At 38.3% G+C, this 17,229-nt stretch overlaps 1 protein-coding gene across 1 annotated transcript in view; it reads right to left on the bottom strand.

Annotated features, from left to right (window-relative positions):
* Positions 1-17,229, bottom strand: part of PKP2 (plakophilin 2) — an 83,839-nt gene that overhangs the window by 52,856 nt on the left and 13,754 nt on the right. Inside the window, exon 4 of the mRNA XM_019935366.3 lies at positions 9,385-9,520. Coding sequence (XP_019790925.1) covers positions 9,385-9,520 — 136 coding nt within the window. The remainder of the gene's footprint in view (positions 1-9,384; positions 9,521-17,229) is intronic.

Raw genomic sequence — 17,229 nt, 5'->3', positions numbered from 1 at the left:
AACTGGACATGAGGCAATGATGGAGAGTGATCCCTAAGAGATGGAGAACAAGCAAGGACAGCCCTACTGCTGCCTCAGATCACAGTCTAGAGAGAGTTCCCAGGCTGTGGTGCGATTTGGGAAAACCTAAGTGGAATTCAACAAGCAGAGCTGAGGAGAAAGAGTGAAGAATCCAAGAAGAACAAAGAGGCTAGTGTTTGGGGACCCTCTGCAGATCTCAGGAGTTCTCTTTCTGTGCAGCTCTTTTCTTACTGTTACTCCTCCCTGCATTTAGTATTCAGTAGAGTATTAATCAGTTCATCTTTGTGAGGAAGTTGCCTGAGGCCAGGGAAGTAACTGCCTAAAAAAGTTACTGCTCCTCATGCTCACACAGGCCCGTGAACAGGGCCTGTTCTCACTAGCCAGCCAGAAAGCCTCATAATTCATAGTACATTGGGTAGAGTTCTCAGAAGTGTCTTGCCTTAAGAAGTGGGGACTAATTAGTTCTAGAATAAATGCTGCTCTGGTCCCACCAACAAATCTTAAAAGCAAGATTTGAAAGAGTCAAACTGTTTTCAAGTAATTTAATTGTATCCTTGAGTTTGTGAAGAAAACTCAAGAATATCTACAAATATAAAAATGTCCAGCATCCAACAAGATAAAATTCATAATACCTGGCATTCGATAAAAAATTTCCAGGCATGCAAAGAAGAAAAATATTATCCATAATGAGAAGTAAAAACAATCAAATGAAACCCACTCAGAATGTAAATTGGTGCAGCCACTATGGAAAACAGTATGGAAGTTCCTCAAGTAACTGAAAATAGAGTTGCCATATGATTCAGCAATCCCACTCCTGGGCATATATCTGGACAGAACTATAATTTGAAAAGATACATGTACCCCTATGTTCATAGCAGCACTATTCACAATAGCCAAGACATGGAAACAACTGACAGATGAATGGATAAAGATGATGTGATAGATACAATGGAATACTACTCAGGCATAAAAAAGAATGAAACAATGCCATTTGCAGCAACATGGATGGACCTAGAGATGATCATACTAAGTGAGTAAGTCAGAAAGAGAAAGATAAATACCATATGATATCACTTATATGTGGAACCTAAAATATGACACAAATGAACTTACTTATGAAACAGAAATGGACTCACTGACATAGAGAACAGACTTGTGGTTGCCAAGTGGGAGGGGGAGGTAGAGGAGGAAAGGATTGGGAGTTTGGGATTAGCAGATGCAAACTATTATATATAGAATGGATAAACAATAAGATCCTACTGTACAGCACAGGGAACTATATTCAGTATTCTGTAATAAACCATAATAGAAAGGAATATGAAAAAGAATACATATATGTATACCTGAATCACTTTGCTGGACAGCAGAAATTAACACAACATTGTAAATCAACTATACTTCAATAAATTTTTTTTTTTGCGGTACGCGGGCCTGTCACTGTTGTGGACTCTCCTGCTGCGGAGCACAGGCTCCGGACGCGCAGGCTCAGCGGCCATGGCTCACAGGCCTAGCCGCTCCGTGGAATGTGGAATCCTCCCGGACCGGGGCATGAACCCGTGTTCCCTGCATCGGCAGGTGGACTCTCAACCACTGCGCCACCAGGGAAGCCCCAATAAAATAAATTTTTAAAAAATGAAACCCACCTAGAATGGACACAGATGTTAGAATTAACAGACAAGGTCATTCAAGCAGCTATTTTAACAGTCTTCCCTACGCTCAGAAATCTTCAGGAAAGATGAAACATGTTAGGTAGGGACACAGAAGATATAAAAAGACTCAAATTTAACTTCTAGAGAGGAAAACTATAATTTACGAAGTAAAAAATATACTGAATGAGATTAATGGCATATTAAACATTGCAGAAGAAAATTTTAGTATATTTAAAGCATAGAAAATGAATTTATCCAAAAGGAAACATACAGAAAAAAGAAACCAACTAAAAAAGAAAAATAAAGTATGCATGAGCTGTGGGACAACCTCAAGCAGCCTAATATATATGTAACTGTAGTTCCCAAAGGTGGGACAGAAGAAAATTTCCCAAACAAAATTCCAAAATTTGATGAAAAGCAGGAATCAACAATTTGAGAAGTCTAATGAACTTAAGAAGCCTACAGAAAACTGCACAAAGGTACATTGTGACCAAACTGCTCAACACCAATGATTAAGATAAAATCTTAAAAGCAGCTTGGGTAGGCAGGGAGAGACACATCATGTACAGTACAAAAATAAGGAGGACAGGACATTTCTTGTCTGAAACAATGCAGGTGACAAGACAATGGCGCAACAACTTTCAAGTACTGGAATTAAAACACCATCAACCTAGGGTTCTGTTACTAGTGAAAATAACTTTCAAAAGCAAAGATGAAATTCTTTTTCAGATATTCGAAGCTGAAATAGTTAATTGGAGATTTGCATTATAATAAATGTTTTAAAAAATTCTTCAGGCAAAGGGAAATGACATCAGATGACACCTACAAAAAGAAATGAAGAGCACTGGAACAACTTAGATAAAATGAACAAAGACTTGGGTCTTTGAATGACATAAACTACCAAAACGCAATAGGAAGAAATAAATAGTCCAAATAGCCCCATATCAGTTAAAGAAATTAAATTTATAGTTAATAACCTTCTCACAAAGAAGACTTAAGATCAAAATAGCTTCACTGGTGAATTCCACCAAACATTTAAGGAAGAAATAATACCAAGTCCCATCAAAATCTTTCAGAAAATTGAAGAGAAGAGGAAACTTTCCAATTTATTCTATTAGGCTAGTATTACCCTCAATCTAAAACTGGACAAAGACATTACAAGAAAAGAAAATTACAGGTCAATATCATTCGTAAATTAGCTTTGTAATTTCTTGACAAAATTTTAGCAAATCTAATTCAAAAATATAAAAAGTGACAGTATATCATGATCAGGTGGGTTTCATCATAGGAATGGGTAACATTTAAAAATCAAAGTAATATATCGTATTAGCAAAATTAAAACCAGAGAAGTATTTCAATAAATGTATAAAAAGCATTTAATAAAATTCAACAGTCATTCCTGAGGGGGGAAAAGTCTATTAAATTAGGGACAGAAGGGAAGTTATTTAACTTGATTCGGTGATTTATGAAAAACCTACACCAACAGCTAACATCATACTCAATGGTAAAAAGCTGAAAGCTTTTCCTCAAAGATCAGAAGCAACAAGGATGCCCACTCTCACCACTTCTGTTCAACATAGTATTGAAAGTCCTAGCCAGAGCAACTAGGCAAGAAAAAGAAATAAAAGGCATCAAATCAGAAAGGAAGTAGTAAAATCATCACTATTTGCAGATGACATGATATTATGTACAGGAAACCCTAAAGATGTCACAGAAAACTGTTAGAACTAATCAACAAATTCAGTAAAGTTGTAAGATACAAAACTAATATACAAAAATCGGTTGCATTTCTGTATACTTAATAACAAACTATCAGAAAGAGAAATTAAGAAAACAATCCCATTTACAACTGCAGCAAAGAGAATAAAATCCTAGGAATAAATTTAACCAATGAGGTGAAAGACCTGTACACTGAAAATTATAAGACACTGATGAAAGAAACTGAAGAAGACACAAGTAAATGGAAATACATTCCATGTTCATAGACTGGAAGAATTAATATCATTAAAAACATCTATACTACCCAAAGCAATCTCCAGATTCCATGAAATCCCCAACAAGATTCCAATGGTATTTTTCATGGAAGTAGAACAAGCAATCCTAACATTTATATAGAACCACAAAAGACCCTGATAGATAAAGGAATCTTGAGAAAAAAGAACAAAGCTGGAGGCATCATGCTTCCTTGATTTTAAACTATATTAAAAAGCTATAACAATCAAACCAGTATGATTTTAGAATAAAAACAGACATATAGATCAGTGGAACAGATTAGAGAGCCCAGAAATAAACCCACACATTATGATCAATTTACAACAAAGAAGGCAAGAATACACAATAAAAGGTTTTGGGGAGGCTGCACAGCCACATGCAAAAGAATGTAACTGTACCACTATCTTACACCATACACAAAAATCAACTGAAATGGATCAAAGACTTGAACGTAAGACCTGAAACCATAAAACTCCTGGAAGGAAACATAGGCTGTAAGCTCCTTGACGTTGGTCTTGGTGATGATTTTTTGGATTTGACATCCAAAGAAAGGCAACAAAAGCAAAATTAAACAAGTGGGACTATATCAAACTAAAAAGCTTCTGGCACAGCAGAAGAATAGATCAACAAAAGGCAACTTATACAATGGGAGAAAATATTTGCAAATCATATGCCTGATAAGGGATATATATAAAGTATATATACTTTATATACTTTATGTATATAAAGTATACAAAGAACTCATACAACTCAACATCAAAACAAACAACCTGATTAAAAAATGGGAAGAGGACATGAATAGACATTTTTCCAAAGAAAACAGATGGCCAATAAACACATGAAAAGATGTGTCACTAATCAGCATCATTAATCAACAAGGAAATGAAAATCAAAACCACAATGAGGTATTACCTCACACCTGTTAGAACTGCTATTACCAAAAAGACAAGAAACCCTTGTGTACTGTTGGTGGGAATGTAAATTGGAGCAGCCACTGTGGAAAATGGTATGGAGGTTCCTCAAAAAATGAAAAATAAAATAACCATATAATGCAACAATTCTACTTATAGGTATTTATCTGAAGGAAACAAAAACACTAACTCAAAAACATATATGAACCCCCGTGTTCACTGCAGCATTATTATTTTTTAAATAAATTTATTTATTTATTTTTAGCTGTGTTGAGTCTTTGTTGCTGTACACAGGCTTTCTCTAGTTGCGGTGAGCGGGGGCTACTTTTCATTGCGGTGTGCGGGCTTCTCATTGCGGTGGCTTCTCATCGCAGAGCACGGGCTCTAGGTGCACGGGCTTCAGCAGTTGTGGCGCATGGGCTTAGTCGTTCTGCGGCATGTGGGATCTTCCTGGACCAGGGCTCGAATCCATGTGCCCTGCATTGGCAGGCGGATTCTTAACCACTGCGCCACCAGGGAAACTCGACTGCAGCATTATGTATAATAGCTAAGACATGGAAACAACCTAAGTGTCCATCGGTGGATGAATAGATAAAGAAGTTGTGGTGTGTAAATATATATATGTGGAATATTATTCAGCTATAAAAAGGAAGGAATTACTGCCACTGCAACAACATGTATGGACCTTAAAGGCATTATGCTAAGTGAAATAAGTCAGACAGAGATAGACAAACACCCTATGACCTCACTCACATCTGGAATCTAAGAAACAAATAAAACAAAAAAACCCGAAAATCATAGGTACAGAGTACAGTTTGGTGGTTGCCAGAGGTGGGGAGGGGGTTTGGGGCAGGGTGCAATGGGTGAAGGGGGTCAAAAGGTGCAAACTTCCAGCTATAAAATAAATAAGTCCTGGGGATGTAATGTACAGCATGATGACTATAATTAATAATACTGTATTGTATATTTGAAAGTTGCTAAGACAGTAGATCTTAAAACTTCTCAGGACAAGACAAAAAATTTTGTAACTATGTGTGGTGATAAATGGTAACCAGATTTATTGTGGTGATCACTGCACAATATATACATATATCATACCATTATATTGTATACCTGAAACTAATATAATGTTATATGTCAATTATATCTCAATTAAAAAAACAAAACAAAAAGCTGGAAAAAACTGTTGTTAAAAATACTAAAGTATCAGCCTTTTCCCTTTCTTCCAAAAAAAAAAAAAAAAAAAAAAAAGCAAGAAAAGAAAAACCACAAAAATACCCCAGATTAAATTCCTCAAAAAACAACAACAAAAAAAAAACCTTACAGGTAGCATCAGACTTAATAGTGTAAGCACAACTGAATGCTTTCCCCTACAATCAGGAACAGGACATGTCCACTCTCACTTCTTTTTAACATTGTACTGGAGGTCCTAGCCAGTACTAAATTAAAAAAAAAAAAGACATATAAGTCATCCAGATTAGAAAGGAAGAAACAAAACTGTCTTTATTTGCAGTTGGCATGACCTTCTACGTAGAAATGTGATGAATCTACAAATATGCTACAACAGCTAATAAGTGAATTAGGTAATAACACAGGTACAAACCAACATATAAAAAAATCAACTGCATTTCTATCTACTATCATTGAACTACAAAAAATTGAAATTGAAAAACAAAACTTGACCATTTATAAAAGCATCTAGAAATATGATATCTTTAGGGAAAGATCTGACAAAAGAATGAAAGATCTCTAGAGTAAAAACTACAAAACACTGTTGAGAGAAATTAAGGAAGACCTAAGTAAGTGGTGCAGTATACCATGTTCAGAGGTCAGAAGACTTGTTTAGATGTCAATTCTCCACATATTGATCTACAGATTCAATGCAACCTCAAAACAAAATCCCAGCAGTTTTTTAAAATATAGAAATTGACAAGCTCATTTCTAAAATTCAAATGGAAAGCAAAACACCTAGAATAGCCAAAATAACTTGAAAAAGAACAAAGTCAGAGGGCTAACATTACCTAATTTCAAGACTTAATATAAAACTATGGTAATCAAGACAGTATGGTATTTGTATAAAGATAGGGCTTCCCTGGTGGCACAATGGTTGAGAGTTTGCCTGCCGATGCAGGGGACACGGGTTCGTGCCCTGGTCCAGGAAGACCCCACATGCCGTAGAGTGGCTGGGCCCGTGAGCTGTGGCCACTGAGCCTGTGCGTCCGGAGCCTGTGCTCCGCAATGGGAGAGGCCACAGCAGTGAGAGGCCTGCGTACCGCAAAAAAAAAAAAAGATAGACAGAGATCAATGGAATAGAATACATAATCCAGAAATAAACTCACATATATGCATATGATCAATTCCTTTACAACAAAAGTGCAAAAATAACTCAGTACCAAAAGGCTAGTCTTTTTAACAAATCCTGCCTAAACAATTGCATATACATATATTTTAACAAAAGGAATTTTGGTCCACATCTTGCAATATATACAAAAATTAACCCCAAAAGGACTGTTGATCAACTATAAAATATTATACTTAAAAAACTTCTAGAAGAAAATATAGAAGAGTATTTTTGTGAACTTGGAGTACAGAAAGATTTCTTGGATACACCATGAAAAGTATGACCCATAAGGAAAAACTGATAAATTAGACTCCATCAAAATTAAAAACTGTTAAGAGAATGAAAAAACAAAACACAACTGAGAGAAAATATTTCCAAATCATATATATGAAAAAAGATTTATATGCAGAATCTATAAAGAAATATCAGAATTCAATAAGAAAACAAAAGACCCAAATAAAAAAATGGGCAGAAGATCTGGAAACACATTTCACCAAAGAAGGTATATAGATGATACATAAGCAAATGAAAAGATGTTCAACATCACAGGTCATTAGGAAAATGCAAATTATAACCACAGTGAAATACTACTACAAACCTATAGGCTCTAATAAATACTGACCATGTCAAGTGTTAGGATATCGAGGAACTGGAACTCTCATACATTGCTAGTGGGAATATAAAATGGTACAGCTACTTTGTAAAACAGTTTGGCAACTCCTTAAAAAGTCATACAACTACCATATCATCCAGGCATTCCACTTCAAGGAATTTACCCCAGAGAAATTAAAACATTTGTTTGTATACATGTGTTCATAGCAGCTTTATTTGTAAAAGCCAAAACTCAAATGTCCATCAACAGGTAAATAGATAAACACATTATGGTGTATCCATACAACAAAATACTACTCAGCCATACACACACACACATCTTTTGATACATACAACATGGATGGATCTTAAAAGATTTAAGTTAAGCTGAGTAAAAGAATCCAGACAGGGCTTCCCTGGTGGCGCAGTGGTTGAGAGTCCGCCTGCCGATGCAGGGGACACGGGTTCGTGCCCCGGTCTGGGAAGATCCCACATGCCGCAGAGCGGCTGGGCCCCTGAGCCATGGCCGCTGAGCCTGCGCGTCTGGAGCCTGTGCTCCGCAACGGGAGAGGCCACAATGGTGAGAGGCCCGCGTACCATAAAAAAAAAAAAAAAAAAAAGAATCCAGACAAAAAATGCATATTTACTAATATGATTCCATTTATATACAAACCTAGAAAATTCAACTTATCTATAGTAACAGAAAGCAGATCACTGGTTGCCTGGGACTGGAAGTGGGTTGTGTAGGGGTGGGATGTATTGATTACCAAGGCGCACAAGGAAACTTTGGAGGTAATGGATATGCTCATTATATTGATTGTGATGATGGTTTCACAGTATCAAAACATATGTCAAAACTTTGTTATTTTGAACCTTAGCAAGTCTGTTAAAAAACTGAACAAACAAAATTGGTGCACTTATACAAGAGAAATCTATGTGGCAGTTTTAAAGAATGAGGTAGGGCTAATAAATACTGAAGATTTCCAAGATATAGTGTTAGATAAAAACATAAAGTACTGAGTACTATAAATAACCTGTTACCATTTGTGATTTTATTTTAAACAAAAAAGGATATTCAACCAACCCATCCAATAATTGTTTCTACATGCATAACCTATCTCTGGAAAGATACCCCAAAATTGATGAGAGAGACAAAGAGAGAAGGAGGGAGGGAGGAGGAATGAGAATGGGAGGCTGAGAGAGAAAGAGGGAAATGGGGGGTAGACTGGGGTTTGGAGTAGGAGAGAAACTTACTTTTCACTGCATGCCTTTTTGAACTATGATTTTTTTTCCCCCACAAATGTACCACTTTTGAAAACGAACATTGATTCCATTTTGGAGGATCTGTCCTATAGCAACACTGGTGGAAATGCCAGAAGATACATGTACAAAGCTATCCATTGTTGTAATATGTTAAAGAAATTGTTTAAGGAAAACAAAAATTGGAACACATTGCTTACATTTAATATATTTTTTTAAACATAGAAAATAATAGCCTAAAATGTACACTCATTTTCTCTCTCTCACTCCCTTTCTCTCTCAGAAAAATCTGAAACTATACAGACTGATACAAACAATTATCTCTGGGGATGGTTCTAAAAGGTCAGACAAAGACGGCAGAGGTATGTGTAGTGATTTACATTCTAAGTTTCTGGATTGTAGGAAAATTTTTTTTGGCAATCAGTGTATATTTCCTTTTAAATTAAAAGGTCTCAATAAAGATTATTTATTTAATTTTAAAAATTGAGCTACGATTGACATAACTCAATGAAGATTTTCAAAAATTAAAATAAATTAAAATTGGTTTCAGTTTGCAGTATCACTGTAATAGATGTGAAAGTGTGCTAGTTTTACATCAGACTTAATATGATATGCTCACCCTTTTCCGCGCTTCAGATTTCTGGAAGCACTCATGCTGTATGAAAGTAGCTGCAGCAGAAATCCTGGACGGCGGCATGTGGTCTGCCTCAAGCATACTCACTGCTCGCTCCAGAGTCATCTCCGTGTCTGCATTCCTAGACAAACAGTCACAGATTCAGCAAAATTCCAAACCTGCCCTCTCCTGTCAACTTGATCCTCCAGAGATGACTTGGCTAATATCGTGAAGCACCTAGAACGTCTGAGCCTTGCCTCCTCTTCAGCCAGAGGAATAATCAGCCTCTGAGGTCAGAAGGTATAGGAAGCTAGCAGCAGAAACACTCCAGCTCTGGTCAGACTAGCCTCTAAAGATACCACTGAATTGAGAAGAAACTTAACTCTGTTTAAGATAAACATGTATCTTACATGAAATTTAAAAGAAATTTGGTCACAGAAATTAAAAATTATTCCTACCCTGGTAATGTCACACCTGTAAGTTAAACACCTTCCCTCAAAAATCATTAGATTTTTCTCACCAGCTGCTCAAAATCTGTTATTTCACCTGAAAATCAGTTTTAAAAGAAGCATTCTAAAAGTGCTCTTATTTGATGAATATAGTAGTATGTAAACAGTACAAGCCAGGAAAACTGAGTTTGTTTGGTTAAAATAAGTCATGCTAGTGTGACAGAATCCATCAGGAAAGGTAATGATTACATGCAACAATAAAAAGCCCTTTTTAAAGACAATTTTATAAACATTCTGTTACCATTTGCTTTGCCATTGTAATGACATTCAGTTTACATCTATCTAGTAGCATACTTTGTCCTCTACTAATTGCAGGTGTGTAGTGTGATGAAATCTGACTCAGTTTGATACTGACAGGATAATTTATAGAGAACAAATAAAATTGCTATGTGTAAAACAATAGCTCCCAAATGCCTCACAGAAGTGGCATTTTTTTCCTCCCCTTTTACTTCTGCCTAGAGGGTGACTAGGTTAGGTAGCCTATTACCAAGGTAGATGTGCACTTCCTTTTTTCTTTTGCACATCTGCACTTCCTTAAGTATCGCCTCAGAGAAACCATACTCAGGATGGCAACACGTTAGGACTGTGGCTAAAGACATGCTTTAAAGGTAACCTAGGACTTTTTTTTGGCTTCAAAGAAGGTTACACCTGATTCATTTCAGGTAATGGAGACTCCTAAGACATTATGGGAGGGAATTTTCCAGTACCTGCTAGCAAGAACTGTGAGGAAATTCTCTCTTACAGCTGGCTAACCCACCAATACATGCGCCTGTGTACAGAGGTGAGCATGTGTATGTTGTGAATGGCTGTGTGTGTGGGTGTGGCACAGGTGAGGATAAGAGTAATGGGCCTCATGACTAAAAACTAATTTCCACTGCTTCTGAAACACATGTTCAAACACAGAAGTGTTACCTCATGAGTATAAGGGTATTAAAAATGAAGCACTTCTGGCATCTATACTGAGAATTATATAATGATCTCATATTTTTAACTGTTGGGACTTAGCAATCAAGTTAATTGGTAAAAATGTAGGCTATTTTCACTAAAACTAGAATTTGAATCACTTTTATTTAATATAAACACCCTTTTAAAAAGAGATGGAACCTCCATCCTGTTTTCCAATAGTTAGCTAGTGGGAAGCAGTGGCATAGCACAGGGAGATCAGCTCAGTGCTTTGCGATGAACTAGAGGGGTGGGATAAGGAGGACGGGTGGGAGGCTCGAGAGGGAGGGGATATGGGGACAGGTATATGCATATTCACTGATTCACTTTGGTGTACAACAGGAACCAACACAGTACTGTGAAGCAATTATACTCCAATAAAGATCTATTAAAAAAAAAGAGATGGAAATATTTCATATGCATGGACTCCAATTCCTTTACAGGGAAATCAAAAGTGAAATTAGTTTTAAGTCTTTTACCATCCACCACTACAGGTGTTTAAACTAATGAAAGATCATTCATAACCTAAGAATAACCTCCTGTTTAACACTTCTTTTTTTTCAAGATTCAGCCATTAATGTACTTCGTAAGTCATAAATGACTCAGGAAAGTTTGAATTCCCAAGTCTCTAACACCAACAATTAATTCCATTCCTGAACATGATTCACAAAGAACTTCTGCATTCACTACCAGCCAACCTAATGCTACTTTACTTTATCATTAAAAACAATTCCAAAACATAACGAAGACTTCCTCAACAAGAAGGTCTGCCACAGCTGTCAGGGCATCAATTTCCTGTTTTGTTATTGTCTGTAAAGTCCAACTCTATAACATGGCATATGTTCTGACCTCAGTCTGACTCCATCTCCTGCCATCCTCCACCCCATCTCCTCTCCCTCCCCTGATGGACTAACCCATCCTCCAATCACAGCAGACTTTTAATCCTTCTCTAAACACTGCACGCCTCTTCACAAGCCACTCTCTCTGATTTTTCTAGAAAGCCCACCCTTCTACCTAATTTTTTTTTGGCGGTACGCAGGCCTCTCACTGTTGTGGCATCTCCCGTTGCGGAGCACAGGCTCTGGACGCACAGTCTCAGCAGCCATGGCTCACGGGCCCAGCCGCTCCACGGCAAGAGGGATCTTCCCGGACCGGGGCACGAACCTGTGTCCCTTGCATCGGCAGGCGGACTCTCAACCACTGCGCCACCAGGGAAGCCCCCCTTCTACCTAATTCTTAATTTTTCAAGACTCAATTCAAATATCATCACTTCTGTGAAATCTTTCCTGTAGCCCTACTCCCAGATAGAGCTATTCTTTTCCTCCTCTATTCTCCCATAGCACTCCTCCCGTTTCCCAACAAAACTGGAGTCTGCTAGTGCAACACACAGCAGTCAATCTAATGACACAGAGTTGTGGTGAAGGAAAGTACAGCATTTACTTCAGGGCACCCAAGCAAGGAGAATGGGCAGCTCATGCTCAAAAGACCAGATGGCTGTCAGGGAAGGGTTTTTGGTTTTTTTTTTAAATAAATTTATTTATTTATTTTTAGGGTTTTTGTTGCTGCACGGGCTTTCTCTAGTTGCAGTGAGTGGGGTGGGGGGGATACTCTTCATTGTGTGTGGGCTTCTCACTGCGGTGGCTTCTCTTGTTGAGGAGCATGGGCTCTAGGCATGGGCTTCAGTAGTTGTGGAATACAGGCTCATTAGTTGTGGCTCACGGGCTCAGTGTTGTAGCTCGCGGGCTCTAGAGCGCAGGCTCAGTAGTTGTGGTGCACGGGCTCAGCCGCTCCACAGCAAGAGGGATCCTCCCGGACCAGGGCTCGAACCCGTGTCCCCTGCACTGGCAGGTGGACTCTTCACCACTGCGCCACCAGGGAAGCCCCAGGGAAGGGTTTTTAAAGGCAAAATTAGGAGTGAGGGTTGCAGGGTGCCTGATCAGATTGTGGACATTCTTCTGATGGTGGTGAGGTAACAGGATGATGTTCCAGGAATCTCAACAATCAACCTTCTGGTTCCAACCAGTATGGGGTCTAGGTGTTGGTGGTCAGCACATAGTCACTATCCACAATGAGTGGCGGTCCTAGTTTCTGCAGAACTCAGAGATATGTGTTAGATTGTTATCTATATCCCTTCAGGATGAACTAGGAGTACTGTGACTCCAATGTTCTAATCATTAACTACTTGAGCCGGCTCTTTGGAACTCAGAGAGGGCCTAGGAGACAAAAGCCTTTCTTCAAACAAGAAACGTGGGATATGGAGGGAATTTTGCACCCAGGCAAGGCCCTGCAGGGTCCTGCCTGGTTTCACCTCAATCTCTCTTCCTCCCTACTTCCTTCCCTGCTTCCCTTTCGTCCTTCTTTCCCCCCTTTCTGCTCACTCACAAAACATTTCTTGAAGCCTGTAGAAATGTGGGTTGGGAGATGGGGTTGGGGAGGGAAGCATCAGGATGAGCAGTTGTTCCTCGGCCCCATTATCCACTGAGCAGATTCTCCAGAAGTGAGTCTTTTCAACAACTTTAGTTAATATGATATCAATTATATGTTTTACAAAAATGTAAAGAGGAAGCAGTGTAAAATATCACTGGTCAGAATATGAGATATTATACGAAAAATTAAAAACGGTCCTTGTTTTTAGGTGTGCAATCCCTCAGCAACCGCATTCCTGCCAATAATAATACAGCCCTGCCCTAGGTTGGTTCCCAGATATTAGAATAGCTCTGAAGGCCAAGCAAACACCAGATGATGAATGAAGAGCTCCCTCGTGTTGTCAGATGCTTAGGAAATGCAAATCACCCTACCTCACAAAGATTTTAGGTGTGATGAAAGCACTGCTTTGGAAAGATGACTTTGGAGTGGATATGTGTCTCTAGACACAGTTTTGAGGGCACTACAAGAGTCTTAGCTGAAGCAATAAAGTTGTGAACTGGGCTGTTAAAAATGGAAATGGAAAGAAAGATATAACTAAAAGAGACCTGAGGAATCAAAGAACTAGAGAGGTTGTTAATTAAGAGGATGTGAAGGGAAGTTTTTATGACATCTTTTCTGCTCTGTGCTGCTCTATGTCACAAAGTTGACTGGTGATCCTACCAGAGATAAAGTCTCTCACCTTTCTCTCCCTCTACTAATACATCACTCTTTTGTTCTCTGAATTCCTATAGACACTAGTACAATCTAGCACTTGATGTGTCTTATTTTCTTTTTTACGGATCCTCTATGGTGCTTACTGCAGTGTTGCGTACACTGGAGCAACCTAATATTCATTTGCTGAACCACCAGTCCTCCATAGGTACAGAAATCATATTTTCAGTAAAACTGATCTACAGTGTTTTACTTGGTGATTTCTTAAACCTTTTTCATTAGTCTGATTTAGAACAGTTGTTCACTATCTCTCTTTACTCCAATGTTTTGATTTTCAGCTGCATTAGAAACTGACCAGCCATTCTTCTTTTAGAAACAAAGATCCATTGTTTAATACCTGTGTCATTATGTAGCTTTATAGTTTTACCTAACTACTCTATAGGAACGTTCCACAAATATGAAAGAACACTTCCTTACATGTGGGATTTTCACTAGACATAAAAAAGCAGCTTCCAAATATAGGGACTGGATAGAGGTTGAAATGTGAGACACTGCAAGGCAAAGGAGAGCAGAGTGTGAGTTCTCAAGGGCAGAGCTCTCAGGGGGCAGCCCGGGGAACTGAAATGAGCCATGGGGCACACCAAAGGAGGAAGAGAATCAGATATGGATGCCACCTTGATCATTATAGGAAATATCCCTGACGCCCTTTCCTTTCCATACATAGCAAAAATTTCAAGAAGTGTTCATTTCTATGACTTCTGGTCTCTAGGATGACAACTTTGGGAATCATCAAGAATAGAATTCTTTCCCTTTATTTTAAATTTCTTGACCCCAAGTATTCCTTCTAGTCTTTGAAATATGATCAATTATTGTAATAAAATCCACCCTATTAAAACAATAACTCGAATTTAGAAGGGGAACAGATAAGAAAACTAACAACCACAATATACTATTCTGGTAGACACACCCACACAATACAGCTATCTGGGGCTCCTAAACTAGATTGTGAGGGGAGTGGTCAGGGAAAGGGTGGTAACTGAGATCCAGAATCATGAGTAGCCAGCCAAAGCTACTGGGAGGAGACAGATAGATAGATAGACAAAGAAAAGAAGGAAGAAGGGAAGGAGGAAAGAAAGGAAGGAAAGAAGTAGGGAAGGCAGAAAGAGAGAAAGAAAATATGTAAATAAATATTTTCCATTAAGAGAAGTAAAAGAGGTTCGAGGTGGTTTGACTGGGGATGTGTTTGGGGAAGGTGATGATGACAGGTGGAGGATAGTAGAAAGAGATGAGACTAGAGTAATAAGCATAGCTGAAAACATGGGCCTTGTGTGCCATGGTAAAAAGCACAAAAATTTGGTGGAATTATGGGAAGGTTATAAATTGGAGAGAGGAATCATCATATTTGGGAAGACTATTCTAATGGTCCTAGAGAATGGTTGAGAGAGCAAGACCAGAGGCAGAGAGACCTATGCAATAGACACAGAAAGAAGGGTAAAAATTTAAGACCCATTAAGGAGAATAAAATATGGCTTGGTGATATGTGACTATGGAGGGAAAAGATAAGAATGACTCCCAGGTTTGTAAAGATAGGATGTAAATTTAGGACTTTAGTATGAGAAGATAGAAGTAGAGGGTAGGAAAGAGCTGATAGATTTAGTTTTGAACATACTGAGTCCATGACTTTGTTAGAAATACATACAGATCTAGAGTTCAGGATGGAGGACAGAGCTGAAAATAAAACACTGGGAATCACAGGATACAAGTGCAGTACACAGGGCCTCTTTAGAAGAGCACCAAGAGCAGAAGAGAAGGGTTGATGAAGATGACTTCCTTGGGCATGCAGAAAAGTCTTCTCAGAGAAGACTAAGACATGGCTAGAGAAAACCAGGAGAAGCTGGTGCCCCGACAACCCAGGGAAGGGAGAATTTCACAGATAGTGGTGTCAAATGCTGCCCACAGACTGAGTAATATAAGGACTGCTTCAGATGTAGCATTAAGGCAATCATTGGTAGATCTGTGGGGAGCCTATTTCAGTGAAATGGTGGGGACTAAAGCCATACTGCAGTGGGTTGATGACAGACTGGGAAGTGACAAGGTGGTGGAAGCAGTGTGGGGACACAGAGATGCAAGAAGAGAAGAATGCCGGTTGCTGGAGAGCGTGGCACAATAGTTTTGTTATTGTTAGAATCATTTTGTTAAAACTGTGCTTGAAAAAAAAAAAAGAAGAAAAAAACTGTGCTTGACTCAAATCCTAGAATACAGTAGGCATTTAATACATCTTGAATTATCCATTTAAAAGACTTGACCAGCTTTTTCCTCCATAATTACCTCATGTATTTTTCTTCTTTATGTGTCCATATTGACAAAGATCTGCTTTCTACAAGAAATGTTGGAAGTCTCATGCTCAATTTTGCTTTATAAAAAATATTTCTTGCTTCAAGATTAGATTAGCCCTAACATCTTTTCTCACCAGTGCCTACCTAATCAATGAGTATACTGCACAATTTCACTTAAAGGGATGATTAAAGGTAACAACTTCCATTAGAAATTTTTAAAAGTCATGTATTTAATGTTTTACCATAATGATACCACATCATTATTTTGGGAGTTACTGATGTAATTAATCATCCATCCATTTCTTAACCTTTCTCTTAGTGAGTTCCTCAGTTTAAGAAATTTGTGTTCCACCATTAAACTTGAATAAAGGTTAAAGTTCCAAAAACTAGATTAGTCAAGGTATAAAGTAAATAGGAGAGGCAAAGGAATGACTCTGAAACTTCAATTATTTTAATTATTCAGTATTGCAAAACAAAATCCCTCCAATCACTGATACCAGAATCAAAAAGTAAAATTATCAGGTATCAAAGGAAGGAAGAGACATCTAGAAATTAGCTGCCTTTGCTTAGCTCCATCTTTTTGTGGTAGTGTTATCAAAACAGCATTTGAGGTTCACTCTTAGCACCAGGAATAAACACTTTTGCCTTTTTCCTTCCTTTACTTCAAGGAATGATTGAGAATAATTGATGCATGCAATTATCCATTGCTTGGTCTATTCTGGAGTTAGCTCTCATTCAAAGCATATTTTCATATAGCCAAGGGGCAGCCATCCCTCAGCCATCCCTTTAGCCAGCATCTAATTTGGAACAGATGGATTAAAAGTCACATTTCCCCCGCCGAGCTGCCATACAAGCAGGTAGCTTGGCCCCTGTCCCTGAGGCAAACAGGCTAATCTGTCAATTAGGCAGCTGCCTGAGAAGTCATTGTTTTAATCACTTATCTCTGGAAGCCTTTCTCTGCAGCCCCAGGAGCACCAGCTCACACG

Source organism: Tursiops truncatus, chromosome 11, assembly GCF_011762595.2.
Source record: "Tursiops truncatus isolate mTurTru1 chromosome 11, mTurTru1.mat.Y, whole genome shotgun sequence".
Taxonomy (NCBI): domain Eukaryota; kingdom Metazoa; phylum Chordata; class Mammalia; order Artiodactyla; family Delphinidae; genus Tursiops; species Tursiops truncatus.
Note: the sequence above shows the minus strand (reverse complement) of the source record. Positions and strands in the feature narration are given on the sequence as shown.